The 20,165-nt window shown below is 47.5% G+C and overlaps 1 protein-coding gene across 1 annotated transcript in view; it reads right to left on the bottom strand.

The window, feature by feature from the left end:
* Positions 1-4,017: 4,017 nt before the first annotated feature.
* PLEKHO2 (pleckstrin homology domain containing O2) overlaps positions 4,018-20,165 on the bottom strand; it is a 29,466-nt gene continuing 13,318 nt past the window's right edge. The window contains exons 4-6 of the mRNA XM_075506334.1: positions 13,829-13,933; positions 11,231-11,329; positions 4,018-8,769 (exon numbers count right to left, since the gene is read on the bottom strand). Of these exons, the coding sequence (XP_075362449.1) occupies positions 7,519-8,769; positions 11,231-11,329; positions 13,829-13,933 (1,455 nt within the window). The 3' untranslated portion in view covers positions 4,018-7,518. The remainder of the gene's footprint in view (positions 8,770-11,230; positions 11,330-13,828; positions 13,934-20,165) is intronic.

The raw sequence follows: 20,165 nt of genomic DNA, 5'->3' as shown, positions 1-20,165 counted from the left end.
CAGTATTTCAAAACTGACTTCTTGTTGCGAATGAAATAGCAGAGGAACTTGCAGTTTTGTTTGCACAGATCCTCGCCCAGTTAGTCATGCTGGCTTGGATATCTGTTGGACTTTTGGAGATCTTCTAGTGTTTTATCAATTTCAGTGATAAATATCCCAGGGTGCAGTGGTGTGCTAGATAACTTGCATCTAAAACTGATTAGCATTCTCCTTTAAGAAGCATTTCTTTCTGTGCAAGGTAGGTTTCTCTGGAAGGAAAAAATAATTTTCCTCCAAAACTACTTTTTCCTCCAAAACTTGAGGTTTTTTTGGGTGGGAGGGAAAAATATTAATATAGTTAAAAACCTCACCGAGCATCTGAAACTATTTAGAGACCAAGAGGGAATTAAATGTTTCAGTAAGGGGTCAGGGAAAGCCAGTAACCAGCTTTCAAATATCCTCATTTCTGGATATGACCCCGCTGTGTAGCTCTGAGGGGAAGGAGAGTTTGGATCTGTTTGTGTTGTGTATGTCACAGCCTTACCCATGAATGGGAACTAGTACTTAGCATTGCCTCCCCACGTCTTGCCCTCTTCCTACCTCTGACCTCTTCTCCCGTACACCCCCTTACAGTCTCTGCTCCAGGTGGCTTTGTCTTTTCCCCCAGAACATCTCCAAAATACTTCAAGTTCTTATTTCTTATTTTAAATGAGCAATATGGTAGATTTAACAGCTATCTGTAGTATTTGCACAGTATGTCTTACCCATTTCAGGGCTAGCAATAATAGTTCTTTAACTGTCATATCGCCCAAAGAAAGCAGGATTTGGAGGTCCATTCCTATCCCTGCTAAGGGTTAGGAAAGTCATCGAAGGACAAATTCTCAGAATTGGCGGGGTTTTTTTTTGGTTTGCTGTTTTTGAGAGCACTTCAGCTGGTCATCTAATGTTCAGGTCATCTCATGTTTGCTCCAAAATGTCACTACTGCACCAATTAAAAATAAAAGTATCTGCTGCAGGAGAATGGGTTTGGAGCCCAGCTCTTCAATGTTCTGTGCCTTTGCCTTCATTCTGCAGGGTGAGAAGCTCCACTGTCTCTCCTGGCTGCACTACAAGGCGGAATTCATTCATGGCCACAAAACACCTTCAGGTCTTCATACTGGAAGCTATAAAGAACCACCAATAGTGTTGTTAGTCAAAAAAATGGAGGTAGTTGTAGTTTGGGTTCCCAGCATTTTGATTCCATTCATTCACTTAGTTTTAGCAAATAATTTTAAAATTAGTTTCCTGACTTTGAAAAATGCCCATGTTCCAAAGCATAAACTTATCCCCCATGGGGATGTAGAAACTGGCTCGTGAATCTGACAGGGGCGAGGAATAAGGAGGCTTTCTTGGCAGCGGCACAACTAAAACTTATGGACAGCTTCTATCAACACAGCGCTGAGCTTTCTAGGAATCAGTTGTTCTGGCAGAGAAGGGGCATGAGATGGGAAAGTGGGGAGAGACAAGAACTGGAATCTGGAGGAGAAGAGGAGAGGAGAGGAGAGGAGAGGAGAGGAGAGGAGAGGAGAGGAGAGGAGAGGAGAGGAGAGGAGAGGAGAGGAGAGGAGAGGAGAGGAGAGGAGAGGAGAGGAGAGGAGAGGAGAGGAGAGGAGAGGAGAGGAGAGGAGAGGAGAGGAGAGAAGAGAAGAGAAGAGAAGAGAAGAGAAGAGAAGAGAAGAGAAGAGAAGAGAAGAGAAGAGAAGAGAAGAGAAGAGAAGAGAAGAGAAGAGAAGAGAAGAGAAGAGAAGAGAAGAGAAGAGAAGAGAGAAGAGAAGCTGGGGAGAGCAGGCCAGGCTGAGGAGGTGTGAGCAGAGTCTGCGGGGGATTTCTAGGGCACCACGTTTATCATCCCACAGCTCCCCAGTGAGAGGGAAAATGGGGTTAAAGACCTGAATAGCCTGTGGGGTTTATTAGCCCCTGAGTCTGGTTGCTGAGGCTTCTGCCAGTGTCCGGTGGAAACCGTATGGCTGGGAAGGACCTCAGGCAACAGTTTCATCCACCTTTCCATGTGGAAGAGGGTGAGGTATACCCACCTTCCCCGCATATCTGCTCTTAAGAAATCCCAGTGATGGAGGTCCCCCTGTGGATCCCATCTCAGAATACATCCACTCTGGGCCTGGAAGACTTTTCTAAATAGAAGTCTTCGATCATTTTTGCTGCAAATTAAGCCAACTTTGTTTTTTTCCCTTTACCCAGTCGATGCGATAAGCTGTTGGCAGCCATCCCTCCTGTAATAACTTCTTACAAATGGCATTTTGCAATATTTCACAGCTTTCTTTTTCTTTTCTATAGGTGTGAATACATGTGCTTTACGTATCACCTTTAGTAAAGACGCACTAAGGTAGGATTCCTTCACCGTTTCCTCATATGTTGTGTTTTACAACCTCTGAACTGCCAAGCCGAGCTAGCTCAGGCAGAGGGGACGAACACTGCCCAGCAGGAGATGCGAGGGCTAAGCCTCTCTGAAGTGAAGCTGGTGGGACTGGGTCTCTGATACCCAGGAGAGGATGGAAAATATATAGCTTAAAGTCCCTCGTGTTGACCTCAAAGAGCAGGATTTCAGCTGAGAATGAAATTGTTAATGCTTTGTAACATCACGCCGGCGGTTGTCACAGGAATATGGTGGGTTGCTTAGCCGTGAGGTAAGGCGCTAGAAGAACACAGTGACTAAGTTTCCTGGAATAAATTAAGCACTGGCTTTCTGAAGTATGTGAACTTGCATAGCGTAACAAAACGGGGATCTCCATTCTCTAAACACAGTGTGTATCTTCTGTGCCTGCAAATTTTCTCTTAAGCTGGAAAAGGGAAATCTTGGAGAGCTTCACTGCTGATGACTCATATTTGAGATAAAACGCACATTTTTTAATAGCAAGAATAATTAGTCATCAGAGTAGACTAGCCAATGCTGTAGTAAATCTTTTGGCACCCTGGGGCTGAAAGAGCTCTTTCTGCTCTTTTTCAGTTGCAAATTATTGAGTTCTGTGGGATCACTGGATGGAACCTAGCACCTGCATTTTCTATTTCAGATTACACCATAACACAGTCTCTTCAAACCGGTAACCCATGACTATCCATTGAATTAAAAGTAGTCAGGCAAATGTTTCATATGCCAATACTATGTATGTTTTCATTTGTGTTTTTTTAAATCATGTTTCACATCGTGCTAGACACTTTCCTTCCTTACCAACATCAATTTAAGGCCAAAATGTGATGTGTTGTCTGTTTTGTTAGTGCAAGAGGAAGAGTGCCTTTCTCTACAATATATCTGTAGAAACCAACCCTGTGTCTTGGAGATTGCTTTGAGGAACAGCCCCCTTCCCAGCAAGGGGTTAGAAGGTTTGCTAAGCACATTTTTTTTACCCAAATGAAGCCAAGCTTGTGCCATAGGATGGCGCATACACTTGCAGTCTTTTCCCTGCTTCCTCCTAACTTTTGAACCTACTGACTAGTTTCTACCCAGTTTTTGCAGAAGGGAAGCAGTCACTATGATACCAGCTTCTTGTCTTCCTGTAGCTTACTGGCATCTGGGCAGAGGAACGAAGCTCTGGTGTTGCTCACCACCAAGGGGACGACTGCTGAGCGAGCTCAACATTTTGTAGACACCAGAGAGTCCACATGAAGATGTTAAGGGCAGCCCAGACAGCACCGCTGGAGACTGCACTTGGTGAGGTCTCCAGCAATGAGGATGCTTCCCACTGCTTTCCAGAAGGAGCAGGAGCAGGTCCTGGCCTCGGCCGTGCTTTCTGGCCAGGGCAGCCAAGCTGGCAGGCAGGGATGAGTCAGGAACTGCACTGTGTGCAGCAGCAGCTCCAGCTCTGTGCCAGCCGCAGCCCCCAGTGCTTCTCCTTCCTCCGGGCTTGTGGTTAGCACAGCATCTAGCTCACCCCTGCCTGACCACAGCCTGTGCAATGTGTCCTCCTCCAGAGCAAAGCCTCAATGTGCCGCTCCTGGTGGCTCTTCTTTGCTCCTGTTTAGGACAAATGGCTCTTAAACAGCTGATATTTAAAAGGGGGTTTTATTGCCAAATCTCAAAGCTCTTTACAAGCAGGAGACAAAGTGCTGTCTTTCCACGGGCTGCAGCAGCTGCTTTTCAGATAGACATCCACATTTGCTTGCTTGCAAACTCACTTCCTTCCTGTCACAGACATGTAACCTGGTGGCACAGCCCAAAACACAGACTTACGCCCCACAGCTCCATGCCCAGAGGGTTTTCAGGCACAAAAAAACCAGCCTTAGTGGAGCCAGAAATTAGATGTAAGTTTAAATGTAAGTTTAAAAGAAGATTTAAAGAAAAAGTGCATGGTGGCAGGATGTACACTGAAGATGGGAGTTGCTGTATGAGGTCAGAGCAGACCAGGATCCTGTCTCTGACTCTGACCAGCACTACCATTTTCAGAGGAGCATGTAAAAACACCCCAGAAGGCAGTTTCCAGCCCTAGGAAGGGCCTGGCTCATGACCAGAACAAGAAGAACAAGTGGGAAAACTGCAGAAGGACCATGATGCATTTTTTCCTGCGAAGTCCAGGTGAATCAGGCTTATGGCCGGGCTAGACAGTTTAGGATGAACTGCTAATCCTATTAGAAAAAACAGTTAAAACCAGAGAGTCTCTAACATAGCGTTCTCAGCAGTAGAGTTACTGGGTGCTAGGGAGATTCCACTTAAGTTATATCTATTTACAAGACATAATACAAATCTAGTAAAGTTCTGTTAGTACAGCAAATACAGTAATTAGCTGTAGCTTGTAAAATTATTTAACTTGCCCATTTCCTAACAGATACAGGGGGGTTTATCTGTTAAGATTCCTCCTGATGGGTATTCAGTAAAATGTCAGACATTTATTCATTAGAATTTAGTATAATATAAAAATATACAGTAAATATAAGCACATCCTGTAGGTTTGGCTGTAACAGATAGGGATGTCTGGGTATTTTCATCAGCGCTTTGCCAGACGGGTATCTACAGAACACACCACCACAAGAAAACACCTGCGAGAGCAAAAGCATTTGTATATAAATTAGGGGACTGAGCTATCCCATAAGCTCTTTTCATTCTCCTGGGTTTTCAGTTCCAGGCTTTGATTTGCCCATCCTGGAGTTTAGGACTGGCTTCTGCTCTGGGATATGAACCTGTACCCAGAGTTTGCCCTGGTTTGTGTGTCTTCCTGTTAGCGTGAACTGCTTTTTCCCCATCTAATTTATCTCGTTATAGAACTGCATCTTGCAAAAGCCTGCCTGCTCTCTGAAGCTGATGTCCCTCTACTTCCAGTGCACACCAGGTTCTGACAGCTCACATTCATACCACACAGTGTTCGGTAAACAAAAGTGCACATGCAGAAAAATACATTTAGATAGCAGATAGGCACTGAATATTGTCTGTGTTATTAGCCCTTGGCCTAAGTATGTCTGGAAAGGCAAATAAGACCCACGGTTCACATTGAATCTACAGCAGCAAATGACACAGATCCAGAGTTTGCTCCAGGCTGTGTGCCTGGGAGTGGGCTTAGGACGTAGGAATCTTTTTGTCTCAAAGCAAAGCTTTTTGGCACCTGAGCCCTGAGTGTTTGACTGTGTAGAACTTTCCACGTGAGAGAATAACGAGTGAATTCCCATGCCATGTCTATGGCTGTCTTGAGAGGGGGACAGACGACTGAAACCAAGGCTGCTTTAATCAAAAGAGGCAAAAGCATCAGTTCTAGTCACTACCTGTCTTGGTGGCTCCGGGTGGTGAAAAACAGGAAATTTGGAAGCCCAAAGCCAACACTTCTGTGCTCAGACCTGAAGTGCCCGCTGCCTAGCCTAAGAAGCAGCTCAGATGAAGCTTTACTGGGCTGCTGCTATGGGGGGTGTTTGCAGCCCACTGCAGCCTTGTGGAACCTGGGAAATTATGAAAGAAAGAACAGAAGAAAAAGAAATGGGTGAGCTAAGAGGGCAGTGCTGGCAAACGAGAGAAAAGAGCTTAGGTAGCGTGTCACTCCTTAAAACCAGACTGGGAAGATTGTCCTTTTCCGTGCTTCCAGAGCCTGGCTTGCAAAGGAGAAGCCCTTTGGGCTGTCATATGATTCTCCTCAGAGCAACTATAGAGAATAGGGGAGGGGAACCAGCTCAGGTACGGGGCTATACAGCAGCGGTGCAAAGACATGATTTTATCACGGCTGTAATCACTAAAGACCACAGGAACTGTGGTTGCTTTCAGCAGGTGGGCAGGGAAGCTGTGGGAATTGTGCCGGAGCCTTCTCCAATGGCTTCCTCGGACCCTCGTGTAGCGATGCATTTTTATTTTAATGTACTAAAGCCACTGGGACCAGCCCCGAAGTTGTGCGTGCAAAATGCCTTTCCCTCCATGTACTCCAATTACAGACATCTGTGCCAAACCATGGCTCTCAGGCTAGCCAGAACACAGCAGGTAGAGACGTGTTAAATAGGAAGAGGGATCTCATCCAGACCCGCTGCCTGATGTGCATGCTCCTGTCAGTTAACATCCCAAGACAACACAGAGCGAGCCTACAGCTAAGGGAACACACATCCCTGAAGTTTCTTAATGACAGCTCTGCTAGGAAGCTCCTGGGGACCTCCTGGACACAAGTTCTCCAAATGCCTGGCTAACCGTTCCCAACGATGATGAGGGGTTACCAGATAGGTATGGTCCTCAATAATCAACGTGTTATGCTGCTAGAAGACGCTCCTTCAAAGGCCAAGTGTAACCTGCTCTTCGCCTCAATTTCCCTATTAATGAAACAGGAACAATTAATACTTGCCTGGCAATGATGCAGTGAGGCTTGCGTTCACTGACGCAGTGCTTAGCACACCTAAAGCTCTGCACAGCCAGGCTCAGAAGAGTGCCTTTGTACAGCTGCTCCAGATCTGAGGACACTACTTGGAGTCAGGAGTTGGCCAGTTTCGTTTGCCTCTGTGTGAGGTCACTTTTTACCTGTGGATGTGGTTTTATGAGTATCTTTGGAGAAGATTAAACCATTTATTTTTACATTCCTAGATGTCACTGGGCCAGGTGGTCTGGGAAACCTTGCCAGCAAGTGAACAAACACTGGCTACATTTATCCTTAAATGATTTAACTGGGAAAACCAGATAGGTGCCAGTGTAATGTGGTATCTGCTTGTCTGTAAATACAGATAGACAGGGGCTTTTGCTAGCATAGCCATTCTACTCCCTTCAAAAATCTGGCGTGGTTTGATTACCAGTAATTTTTAAGGCCTGATCCATTGAAAGGACTTTGGACAGAGTCCTTAAAGAGCATTCACATTTTCGAAACCGTTCAATGTCCTGTAACCTTCTGCTGTGCTAAGAGGATTAGAACTGGACTGGTATGTACAGCATGAAGAAAGATAAAAAGATGCTATAACTGAAAGCTCAATTCTGTCCCCTAAACATGGTGCATGCACAGCAAAACACCACCTTTTAAACACTGGCCTAGCAACGGTACAAATCATAAATGGCAAATGTTTAGCTTTGATTTTGAGAAAGAAGTCTCTTTGAAGAGTATGTCAGGGAGCACTTCTCCTATAAAGAGTCACTAGATCCTTTTGCTTTTCTTTCTGTTTCTGTGTTGCTTCTTTTTTCAGTTCTCCAAGACCTTTAATTTCTTGCAAAACTTGTGTAGCTTGCCGAAGTTGTTCCACTGCCTCATTGAGCAATGTCTCTGCCATCACTGGGGACCCATTCCCCTCCTGGGCCTGTTCCAACCCTTCACGTAAAACCTTCTGCAGAAGTTTTTCTGCCTTTTCCCTTTCATTAGCAACTTTCTCCTCCATTTTAGCTAAGCAGTGATGGGAATCCTTGGGGAAACCTTGGCCTGGAAGTGCTCTTTGTGTATTTTTGGAATCAGACAGCAAGTCTCCCAGAGAAGAACTGCGAAGTTTGACACCTGAAGTGCTTTCTACAGAGGCTTTCTTCTCAATAGAGAAAGCTCTTTCTGCTTTTACACTCTCATGGCCTGTTTCTGTAGATAAGGAAGTCTCTGCCTCTTCTGCTGAAGTTTGCTGTTCCTTCTCAGCAGGGGTTGTCCCATTTCCTTCTTCAGTTTCAACTGCTGGGGATGTGGACTCTGCCACCTCGCTGGCTGAGATCCCATTGACCGGGGGCTTGGAGCTGCCAGACTCCAGGTCTTCCTGAACCCCAACTTCCAGGTCACCATGGCTGGAGTTCGTTGCGGCTAGCATTTTTTCTGACAGAATCTTAGGAGGAACAGGAGGATTTGTAACATCTGCAGTGGCAATCTCAGCAAGGTTGTCTTTGCTACTGTCTCCTGATGATTTCAAGTCTTCTGTGGTTTTAGGCTCAGGGACTGGTTGGTCCCAAGCTACTTTTAGTTTGTCTGGCACGCTCTTAGGAAGAGGAATTGGAGCTTTTGCTATGCCCCTGTTGCTGACCTCAATGAGGTTCTCTCTGTTCTCCTCACTTGGTGCTTGGGATCCTTCCACATTCTCCTCTGGGCTTACAGAGTCCTCTTCCGTGGCATTTACATTGTCCTTTGATGCTATGCCTTCCTTAAGCTTCTTATCTGGAGGCAACGGAGGAGACAGAGGTTTTTTATGTTCCTGGTCAGGAACATTTTTCTCCGCGTCCTGGTTTTCTTTTGTGCCAGTGGGTTTTGTAGGTGGCATAGGTGGCTTTGGAGTTTCTTTCTGAGGTGGCACATTGTCACTTTCGCTGATAGTGGAATCAAAGTTTGGCGGTCCGTTGTCTACTATATCCAGATCTAGTCGCAGGATACCATCTGATGTAGACTTGGCAGCCTGAAATACAAGAGAGAACTTTTTCAATATCTATCCCATCATCGATCCTGTGCTCCATCTTTTAACTTCAAGTTAAAGTGCAAGACCCTCACAACCAGCATGGCAAGCAAGGGGTTGCTGCTTCACACATCCACCCCATTTATCCTTACGTCTGTTGAAACTGCAAGAAGAATCTGACTGATAACAAAACCGGTGCTTTTAAGAGCAGCTTTTCCTATAGCTCAAGAGCAATCTATGGAGCTTGCACTTCTTCCATGCAGCATCACCCTGTGCTACCCTCTAACAGCAGTAGCCAGCTCTACCACCGTTAATCTGACAAGTGAAACCCAATGTGATCTGCTATGCTAAAATTTAACGAGCTATGATAATCACGAGTCCCAAACATTTCATCCAACAAAGAAGAAAGTTGGGTCAAGTCACGTACATTGCAGCAAATCTTGAATGCATCGAGTCAAGCACTTCCACCCCCCTGCATAGCCCCGCTTTTTCCCCAGACCAACACGTTCTGTGAACATCACGAGCATTTTGCTGCCGAGTTATTTTCAGCCTGACGGTGCAGCAACTTGCACGAGAATATCAAAGCCAATAACCATAAGCAGTCAAGAGTTAGGACATAAGCACAGAACTTACTTTACTACTTCCTTTGAGAAGAACGTCTCAAAGCCTGTTCCACGATAACCTTATTTCTTGGTTTTCCTGTCAGTGCAAGCTGTCAGCTCTGCCATATTTTCATTCTTTATGCTGTGGTAGGTGGATCCCTCTACTCCCCTCATTTGCAACGTGCCTACCCAAAGCACACCTGCTTTCGGGACTGTCATATTTTTACTTGAACATATAAAACAAGTTGATCTTTAGATTGCTTGGCCAGGGATACTATTGTAATACCGTTGCCTTCTGCTTGCTTCCTCCAACCTGATGTCATCCCTGTCTTACCGGGGCCAAGCCTCAGCTGGTTAAACCTCCTTCAAACCACAGGCTGTGTGCAAATCGCTCTAGTAGGAGGATTTGCCTAAAAAGGATGGACTTAGTAAAGACATTGCAGCATGTAAGCTCAGTCCCCTTGAGGGAGAAACGCGGTGACAGTTCCTGTGTGAGGGAACCCAAAACCACACGAAGGCGTAGCTGCAGCCAGGGCCAGACTCCTGCAGTGCAGGGAGTTTAGTTAAAGTCTCTCTTTGCCTTTCCAGCCCATCAGAGAGACGGAGGCAAGCCGCATCCTGGCAGCTTGGCCCTAACCTGTCCTCACCTGGCCTGCTTTGACACTAAAAATCATTGTGCATCCCATTTCCTTCACGATACTGCAGCCAGCAGCCGTGATACACATCTTTCTGCAGGCTCTATCCCCTCCCTTTCCCCTCATTCCTGCTTCTGAATTTGTAAGCCAGTTTCCCCTGAATTTGGCTGAAGGTGAGAGGTCTTACAGGTATTAACCTCAGAGGTATCTTGTGAATTTAGTGAGCTGAGTCTGGGAGAGAGATCTTTTTAGTGCCTAGGGAAGGGCTTCCTACCTTCCTGAAGCCATATTAGGCAACAGAGAATCCACACTTCATTGCTGCTGTGACTTTTGTCATGTTTTCTTCTGCGGTTTTCTGGAGGAGTGGATGGGAATCTATGATTCATTCCCATGCATTTCTCTAGAAGAGACACTCTTCCTCCATTTCTATGCAAAGTAAAAAGTCTCAGGGCATCTTATTTTCTGCACGAGGGTCATCCGAGTGCTGTGCAGAGACATATGTCAGAGTCTTGGAAGTTTGAAGAAAGAAGGTTTGATTTAAAAACCTTCCTTGGTTGAGATTAATGCTCTCCTAAAATATCAATATGTCTTTTTCATAAATCACAGGAATCAAACATTAGTAAGAACCTCTCCCATAGAAATGAACTGCAGCTTTATTTTGTGGTGGTTTTTCTTTCTTTTTTTTTTTTTTAAGTGACAGATCCAGAAAGTCAGTTAAGAGTATACGGGCTAGTCGATAAAACTGCCTGGGAGAATAATGTATTCTGTTTCAGACCTAAGGAAGGGCTTGTAAGCTTGAAAGCTTGTCTGCTTTTTCCAGTTAGGTTAATAAAAAACACAGTTTCTCCCCCCAGACCATGCAGTTCTTCTACATTTAGACCACTGTGGCTACAAAATCATCGCTTCTTAGAAAATAAATATAGGCGCTTCGGTCTCTTCTGATTAAAGAGAAACTATAATGGCTCTCACCAGACGGTGAAGCGGCTCATGAGTTATGAAAAGCTAAACATATCGTGACGTGTTGCAGCAACTGCAGATCTATGGGAACCTGGAGCTTCGTTAGAGAGGTGCTGGTGCTGGTGCAGTCCTTCCCGGAGGAAGCTGTTTCCCTCGTCAGCTTTCTCTGGGCTCTCTGTACCTGGGGTTTTCCCTGGGGTTTTGTACCTAAGTGGAAGTTCTTGGTGATCCCAGCTGGGGAGATGGCTCACCCCGGAGGGGTCCACTTACCTCCTTTAGGTGACTTCTCGTGGGTGGCCTGCGTCCGTGGGTCATTTTCACTCTGTCCCGAGTTACGTGGTCCAAAGAAAGGCTCTCGTCTACTTTAACCTTTAAAAGGGAGAAGAGGAGGGAAAGAAAAAAGGAAGAGGGTCACTAATTTCTCAAGATACGTTTATAAAGTTCTCACTGTCACACGTGAAGAGATGGAGCATTTGGATCCAGGAGGGTTTTGAATATTTCACCACTACAGACTTTGCCTCAGACCTTAGTTACAGCCTGCATGCAAAGCCCTGCATGTACGTGATGGATATTTAAGGTATCTGTCCTATACTGACCCGTGTTTATCTAAAAGACACTCCAAAGCAAAGCATCCAACCTTCAGAGGTCTGCGATGGCTAACCTCCCCTCTACCTAAAGGGCAGGGAAGGAAGGACACAAGGCAGCTTTGTTGTCCTCGCCGCAGCCCGGGCTTGGACCGGCTCCTGCATGTGACAGAGCACAGCGCCGAAATTGCTGTTGCCATCTTAGAGGTGAAAGCTCATTAATAACCGTGACCTGACTGTGAACTGTATCAGCAGCGCTTTGTTACAGACCTTCCCTTCTACAGCTCTAATGACCACAGGATGCTGAAGAGAAGGTGTGAGCAGTGACCTGGATTAATTGCAACTCTAGCTGAATTAACACATTTATTTCCGGGAATCAGATGAGAAATCCACTGCCTCCTGCATGTGGGGAGGGAGGTCCCAGCCCCCTGGCAGGTTCTTCTCTGTGCCGGCTCTGTGACCGCCCACCCACCCACGCTGCGATGGCTGAGGGCTGGAGTCTGCTCCACCAGTGACCGGGGATGGTGAAACGTCAGCGTGTCCTTGGTTTGCTGGCCGCAGGTTTGTACAATAGGAAAGCTGGGTGAAATAGAGATTTAAAGGGAAAAATGGGTCCCAATCCCTAGCTGATAAGGCAGAGGGGTTTTACAGCTCTTTCAGCAGAGAACAGCTAATCCAAGCCAGCTGAGGGCTTGACCTGTTAGCTTGGCCTGTGCGGAAACACTTTAAATCTGAGGTCTGATCCTCACTGGAATGAATGAGAATTAGACGCTGGCTCCCTCTGAGAACCCAGGTCCTCGTAAGGAGGATAACCCCAGGCCACGGGGCAGGGAGGTGACCTGCGATCCCACCTTGCTGTCCTGCCACGGGGGGCTGCAGAGTTCAGTGCCCACCGGCGTGGGGTGGCTCCAGCAAGGGCTGGGCAGCATTGCATTACAGGACTTCGCATCTCCCACCCGCTGAAACACGAGAGCAGACCTGGCTGCTAAGCTCTCTGCTGCTGGGTTTTATCTTCCCAGGCTGCTACCGGTCCCAGCTGGCCCCTTTAATTCCATGTGCTGCTTCCCACTTGGTCCAAAAGCCCAAGGAACAGCTACACCCCACTACCAGCAAAAACCTGACACTGACTGCCATTTTCCTTGACAAAAAAGGAGCATGTTCTAGCCTCTCCTCCTGCTTTTGCCTGCTGCTGAATAAAAGCAAAAGCACAAGCCCTCAGAGTTCGCATCTCTAGCACCGTATCTGCAGCACTTAGCCCTTTTCTCAAAACTTTTTACTCATTGCTTTGGTTTCCTTTGCTAAACAGATCTTGCCGATTGCTTCGTCCCCTCGTTACCCTGCCCATTTCTTCTTGAGTCATTCCCGTGATGGTGGTTTTGTGGACTTCCTTTCAGTTACTGAAACAACTGCAGAATGGATACCTCTCCTTGGGTTTAGTTCAGGGCTGATTTAGAAGCTAACAGGGAGCAGGGCAAGGTTAGCCAGGCTCTAGGATGTGCAATTTTCATCCTTGGAGAATTTGGGAGCGCAGGAGCGCTGGGGCCAGCTGAGAGGCAGGCAGGTTTGGCCGGGGCCATGGAGTAACTTTCCACCCGACTTCTCTCCAGACTGCCGGCGGAATAGCTGGTGGACTGAGTCATTTCAGATTTTTCCAGTCTTGAAGACTGGGCTATGTCCTAACCAAATACCTCCATTTCCAGGTTGCTTGGTGCTGAGGATCGTGGCAGCGGGGGGAAGACAGGTCTCTCCAGGCTGCATCCCCAGCTCGACACAACTCAGCGCTGCGGCTGCTTCTCTGCACCAGCCGCTTCCATTGGGAGAGCGGAACACCCCTGCATTCGCCGATCCCAAACCACTGAAGCGAGCAGACCACCTCACACTGACTTTGGTGAGCTCTTGTGTCCCCTGGGCCTCTTGATGAGACGTTAGCTCTTAGCAGCACAGACCAGCCCTCCGGCACACTGTCTACTCAACCAGCTGCCCCTGCCTCCCTGCATCCAACCCTGGCCAGAAGAAAGGGAAAAGCAGCAAGAGACAGGATGGTGCAAATGGCTCTCGATATGTTCTACCTTCTTGGGCTGGGAACTGAAGTGGCTAAAAGCTCCCAGCCTGCGGGGATGTGACCTGGTTTGCCTTGAATACCATCTTTCTCTTTCCTTTGCCATGGCTGCCATGCAGGAAGGACAGGGAGCACGGGGGCTGAGGCAAGTTCTGCTTTTAGCTAAAAAAGCAGTGGACAAGAACTGACACAGAAATACAGGAGTTTGAAAACTGTTCCTCTTACCTCATCAAATACTTTGTTTTTGCCTCTATTGATCCCTTCATTAAGAGCTTTTATCCACGATTCCTTTTCTTCCAAAGTTGGAGCTTGAAATTTGATATCATGAACCTGCAAGAGCAGAGAGACAGTTTTTGCCTAAGCATTCCTTGCCAGGAACAGAGAGGTAGCTCTCTGCTCTCTGTGTATCACTTCAGTTTCTGTGTAACATCCAGTTCCAGCCTGTGTTTAAATTACAGATTCCTTTGCGCTTTGGCAAGTACTTCACTTCATAGCTCCCATGAACAGGATTTTGTTATTCTGAACAGCTTGTTGCTGTAGTTTTATTTTTGCAACTAGTCACTAAAGTAGTAAGAAAGTAAGAGTTTCTTCCTTCTGCAAAACGCTCGGAATAGCTCTTAGAGCAGCCACAAGCTGTATAGCGAACGGTCACACTGTGTATAGAGAGTCAGACTGAAAGTCCAAGTCATTTTGTGCTGGTTCAGATGCAATAAAGTACTTTATCTCCAACTTCCCCCCAGGCTGCAAGCAACGGGAAGACTGCGTGCAGTGGGCTCTGCCTGCTTCCCTGTTACTGCGGCTCCGCAGAACAGAACTGATACGGGAATGTGGGGCTCTGCCCTTGGCTGCACTAACGCCGATCCAGCCGAGCACGGACGTGACGAGGCATGAGGGCAATGTAAGTGAAAAAATTAACCGTATCTTTTTCTGTTTGCAAATGAAGAAATACAGCGGTGAGCGCTACAGACACACACTTTCTGGGGTTTGAACAGCTGTCCTAAGAAGAAGGGAAGAGTCGGCCGTAAAAGAGGGATCTGGCAAGAAGCACGGGACACAAATAAGGAGGGAGCAATGGGTGATTGTATGGCCTCTCCTCCCTTCAGCCAGCTCTCCCCTTCCTCCAGGGCAGTCCCATGGCTGTGCTCAGTGTTTCAAATCTCTTCTTGACCACATCAAGAACAATGGGCAGGGTGTTATTTATTTCACTGCTGTGCTCTCTGAGCACCTCACCAGGATTATGTAGCTTTGCCCTAAAGTGAGCTTTGCCCACTTCAGGTGAGAGAAATAATCAACTTCACGTTACAGGTGGCTCTGTGGCAGACTGGCTTGGATCCAAACAGCTCCCTGCGGTGCCCTAATCCGCGCACAGGCACACAGAAATGCTCTTGCGCTAAAGAACATCATTGAAGTTGCAAAATCAAGCACTTAAAAATGAGACAATCCCAACGCTGCCGGGGCAGTCCTAACTCAGCCTGCTAGCACCGTCCCTAGTGACAGGGGCGGCACTTCTTACTGAGCTATCCCATCGCGTGTTTTACTGGGTCAGTATGTCTTATTGATTGCACTCTGCTCAAGCCCTGCCCTGAAAACAGAATTACTGATTCCCCTGACAATCTTGCCTTTGCTGCTTATCACTACAATATCTGGGGGCTTCACAAATGACTTTTCAGAGCAACTGAAATTATCCACCTCTTACAGGTGGGGAGGGGAGATATAGAGAGGCTCATCCAAAACACATACTAGCGGGGTCTCGTTTGGAATAGTTTTTTCAGGTATTTAACATCCTATAGGTATTCCGCACCTTCCCATTGCCTTCAAGAGCAGTTGTAGTCCCAGCCTTTTTGTAAATGAGGCCCCCCATTCTAAAATCACAACAGTGTCTATATAAAACAGGGACTATATAAAATGAGGGTGACAAAGCTAACGGTGACTGACAGTCGAATGCTCTTAGCGGCTCCCTGTTTTGTTTATGCCACAACAAAGCAGCAACTGTTCTGGGTCTCAGCAACTCTGAAGGTACCATCAGAAATTCTGCCGAACTAAAGTCTGATCTCCTTACACCCACTCCTGCTGTTTAGCTAGAAACCGACTGCCCTTCCCTCCTGCATTTATTCCTCGCTTCAACGCCATGGTTTTACATCTGCACATCACAGCGACAAAGTGCCAGACCCTCACAACCAGCATGGCAAGCAGGGAGTTAAGAAGCAATGTGGGGAAAGATTATTTGTTCGATTAGTTTGCACATAAGGTGACGGGACCACGTCTTCCTGAGAGCTCAGAGGAGAGGTTAGGGCCTGAACCACAGCCCGCTGCAAAAAGAGCCCTTTGTCTGGGATGCAGAAGGGCCACATTAACCAGGGAACCTAAGGGAAGGCAAGGCTCCAAAACAGAGCGACAGCCAGATTTTGTTTTAGTCCAAGCAGGCCTGTTTTTGTGTGTGCTTAAAAACTTTTTTTGTTTGGAAACGATTTTGCCTCAAAGCTTTGTGATTATAAAAGCTTATGAGAAAGCTCTACTTGTGAGCAGCTGAGCTGCTGCACTGCCTGGCAAAGACCTGGCAGCCTGCACCAGGGTTTAGAAATCTCCGTACATGTTGTTCAAGGGAAGGATTCCTGCTTCACTTCAAGCTTCCTCTTCCAATGCCACTTTCTGTGCCTCATTCTCAACAAAAGCCTCCGGCCTCCCGGAGCTGAGACTGTGACTAAGTGCTGGTGTCAGCAACCCTGCGGCAGGGCAGAGCGAAGGCTCAGGGGGACGGTTTATCATTAATGAGAAGCTGAGATGTCCCTCCGGCACACAACCCTCTGCCGCACAGCGTTAACGCTGACCAACCGCCGCAGCCACCGAACGCAGACTCAGCGGATGGTGGGGGAAAGGGACTCGGGGGAAGATGCTCCCAAGGCATCAGCAGGAAGAGCCCTCCAGTTTCCCGATGGGCTGGGCAAGGGAGGACAAGCGGCACTCTGCGTGGGACCCCGCTCCCCGCGATGGGCAGCGCAGGCAATGCCAGACTTGTGCCGCTGCAGCCCCGCTCCCTGCTTGCACAAGTCCCTGGGGCTGTGACACAGAGGGGCAGCCTCGAGGCTCGCAGCGGGTTCCTCCCGGTACACCCAGCTGTCTTTGAAAACTTTTTTCTCCTTTTTAGAACAATATCCACAGGCACCAAGGAAGCATCATGCTGCTGGGGCTCTGAGGCTGGTGCTCCAGATGCTGCCAGCCAGAGTCTCTTTGTTGCTTTGCAGTCCCTTGTCTGTCCGCATTCATCTGTGCCTCGTGTCCTCGGCCACGGCACTGGGGAGAGGAGGCTAACCCAGAGCGGCGTGGACGCTCTCTGTAAAGCAGACGGCTGCGGAGAAGAGGCAGGAAGGAGCTGGAGGAGTTGGTCTCAGTCCCGCCTGTCGCTGGGGCTCTGTACACTAGTCTGAGACCCCCAGGTCCTCTACAAACAAGAAACAAGTGAATTTACCTTGTCTGTATTTTTACTCATTTGAGTATTCACAGATATCAGAGGATGCACCTGAAGATGGATACTCCCCACAAAACATTAAGCAGGGTCTGTTCTCCGGCAGCAATTTAAGGCAGAGAGTCAGTGACACCAAATCTAAGAGGGCAGCAGGCACATTTGCTCTCCTTCTTGCTAAGCCAGCTGAGACTGAGTCATGCCATAAACAACAGGCTGGTGTGCCAGGAAAAGCTGTCATGGCTAAACCTAATGTGATAGTGACCATTGTGAGCCATGAATACAGACTACGCAATTTACTGTCAGTTAACTCGGAGCACAGCACGGCCAGTCATCTCCTGCTGAATCACTGGCTAGATGTCATGCAACAAGAGGCTCACACACGGGTCACTGTCCGTGATGGCAGCAAGCACAGCGTCCCCGATTGCTCCATGTCTTCTCAGAGACATCAGTCTCTTCAAGCAGTGACAGTCTCATGCCTGTGCTGACCCTGCTTTCCAGGAAAGAGAAGCGTTCTCAGGATCAGTCTGTTGTACCTGCACTAAATGCTTTAACACTACAAGCTCTGGAGAACCGTATAGCTGCAGTTTAAGACCTTTACCAACACTAGCTCTTTGCGGAGCAATTCTGCTAGATGCTGCTGATCTGCAGCAGAGGTGGGTGACAGAAACCTGTGCTTGCTCCTCTGCTGTTTCAGTGCAAAGCCTGGTGGTGGCTTCAGTTCAGTGGAGCTGGCCTAAACTGGGCTGTGAACTGCTTGTGAACTGCTGGTTTAGGTGTGGGAATGTGTTCCCTTCTGCTGACTTTCAGTACGGGGTGGTCACCTCCAGTAGAAGCCAGAGCAAAGCTGGGTCAGTAACATCTTAAACTACCAAGAAGGCACCAGAGTCTATCTGCCAGATGTGAGGTCATCTCCTGCCTTCTTCTACATGACTTTGTCAGGTTAGATCATGGAGGGAAAAGTGGAAGCCAAGGGACTGTCAGTTAGGGGATTCTTGTGGTTTTCTGCAGCTGAACCAAGAGCTACCTCATCCCTGGGAATAACACAGCATCTCTGCCAAGCTGGCAGACCCCAGGAGCTGACTCCTCCAGGCACAGGGCAAACGTGCCTTCACTGCGATCTACTGCAGCTTCCAGGCTGGGCTCCTGCTGAAGGCAGCTGCAGGTACCTCCAAATTCGACTAAGGGAAAAATAAGCAATGGAGGTTTCCACCCCTGACTGCAGGTGCGGAGTTTGTGCCTGGCCACGCTAGGAACGGACGCGTGGGGAGCTGCAGTGCTTGCTCGTGGACTCCTTTCCTTACTACCACCCTGTTTCTTCCCATTCTTAAGACTTCCCCGTAGCTGAAGGCTTTCAGACCTGCCGAATACCAGACTTGCGCCAATCTCTAGCCTCTAGGCAGCTTACACCAAGCATCACTTACGCTGCTTTTTGCATCGTGAGTACAGTTTAAAGTCTCCCGGCCAAGTCTGCTGCCCTTTCTTACAAGCTCACCTCTCTGCATCCAACAGTTTTCATTTAATTGCTGTGGGTGGAACGAAGCATTTGAGATTTCTAAGCAGAACGGGTCTTTTGCACACTTCCAGCTTCCTTTGCTGAAGAATCAAAGCTCAGGGGGCAGTGCTTTCTTTCGGTTCCATACCAGTGCAGGCGTGTGACATGCTTGTACTGTCACAACTTAACAAAAATGTCATCCTTGTGAACAGGGCAAGCAGAATCTGGGGTACATCCATCAAAGACGAGTGCTTAGCAAGGCAACTTATTTATTCGGGTGCAACTCCAGCTGCAGAGTAGTTTTAACTGACTGATTCATGTCCTCTGCTCTTCAAGAATATCCCATCCGAGATTTAAACTGGGATTCCCCTACAGCTAAACTGGGCTCCCTTATTCAACAGGGAAACACCTATTTGTGCACTGAAACAGAAATGGCCTTCCCCAGCTTGTTCATAAGCCCCACAAACCCACTGGCTTTCTGCATTCCTCAGCATTGTGCTCAGGAGAGGGGGCAAAAAAAAAACCCTAGCAAGATCTGGCAGGGCTTGGCAAGGCAGCTCACAGGGTGATTTTGAACTGTGGATGGCAGCAAGCCTCCCAAATGGAAAATGTTCAGCTGATATATATCGCCACAGCTGCAATTTCAAAACAGAAGACGGACAGTTGTGTACATTGGCCTCCTAACTGAAGCCTGTTCTAACATCTGCCAAAGTATGTTGTGTGTCAACACCCTCACCAGATTCCCAGCCAAAAGGAGGGTGGGAGGGGAGCTACAAACAGGGAACTTTTCATTTATAAAAGCCCTTCCTTTCACCAAAAGAGCCTAATAAAAAGTAGCCTCTATCTAGGCCTCCATTTAATCAGTGGCACGAAAACCAGGGGAGCTGTCAACTTGCCAACATGCCAAAAGGATGAAGTTACCCTTTCGGGGCAGAGTTTGGGCATATCTTTCTCCTAGCAAGAAATGAAAGGTTTAGGAACAGGTCTCACGCCCTGCGTTGATTCATGCAGCAGTGCAGAGACATATGCAGCTATTACGCACTTCACCCCTCCAAGTAACATACTTGCAGATAATAATAATTCCTACTATGCCGCCCATCTCTGAGCACACAGGCTTTTCTTTGCCTCCCTGGGAGTAGGTGTGCACTTAGAGCTATTGAGCCACCCTCTAGAAAACACACCCAGCCTGCCAGAGTTAGCCACTTTCAATCTAAAATTCACATTATTTCTGATTAATCAAGTTACAAAACAAACGCTAAACCTCCACTCAGACTGGAGTGACTCACTGCTCTGGGATCCGGTGCTGAGCAGGAGCTCACTAGCCCAGGGTGCAAATTTCCAGGCTACCATCACTTTGGTGCACGGTGCTTAATATCACTTTTCTCCCCGATATAGACTGCGCCTACTTGCAAAACGAACATCATTCACCTTCTCTCTCCATCCCCACCCTGGTCCACGTGAGTGTTTTGGGGCAGGACAGTCCTTGTTTTGTTGTTTTGAATGAAGTTTAGCACAATGATGCTCTGAACTCAGCTGGGGTCTTATTATACGAATAAACACTAAGTGACTGGAGTGAAAGAATAAGCAACAATGACAATAATGACTAA

This window comes from Mycteria americana, chromosome 6 (genome assembly GCF_035582795.1).
Source record: "Mycteria americana isolate JAX WOST 10 ecotype Jacksonville Zoo and Gardens chromosome 6, USCA_MyAme_1.0, whole genome shotgun sequence".
NCBI lineage: Eukaryota > Metazoa > Chordata > Aves > Ciconiiformes > Ciconiidae > Mycteria > Mycteria americana.
The sequence above is the reverse complement of the archived record's forward strand: the minus strand, read 5'-3'. Positions and strand labels throughout refer to the sequence as shown.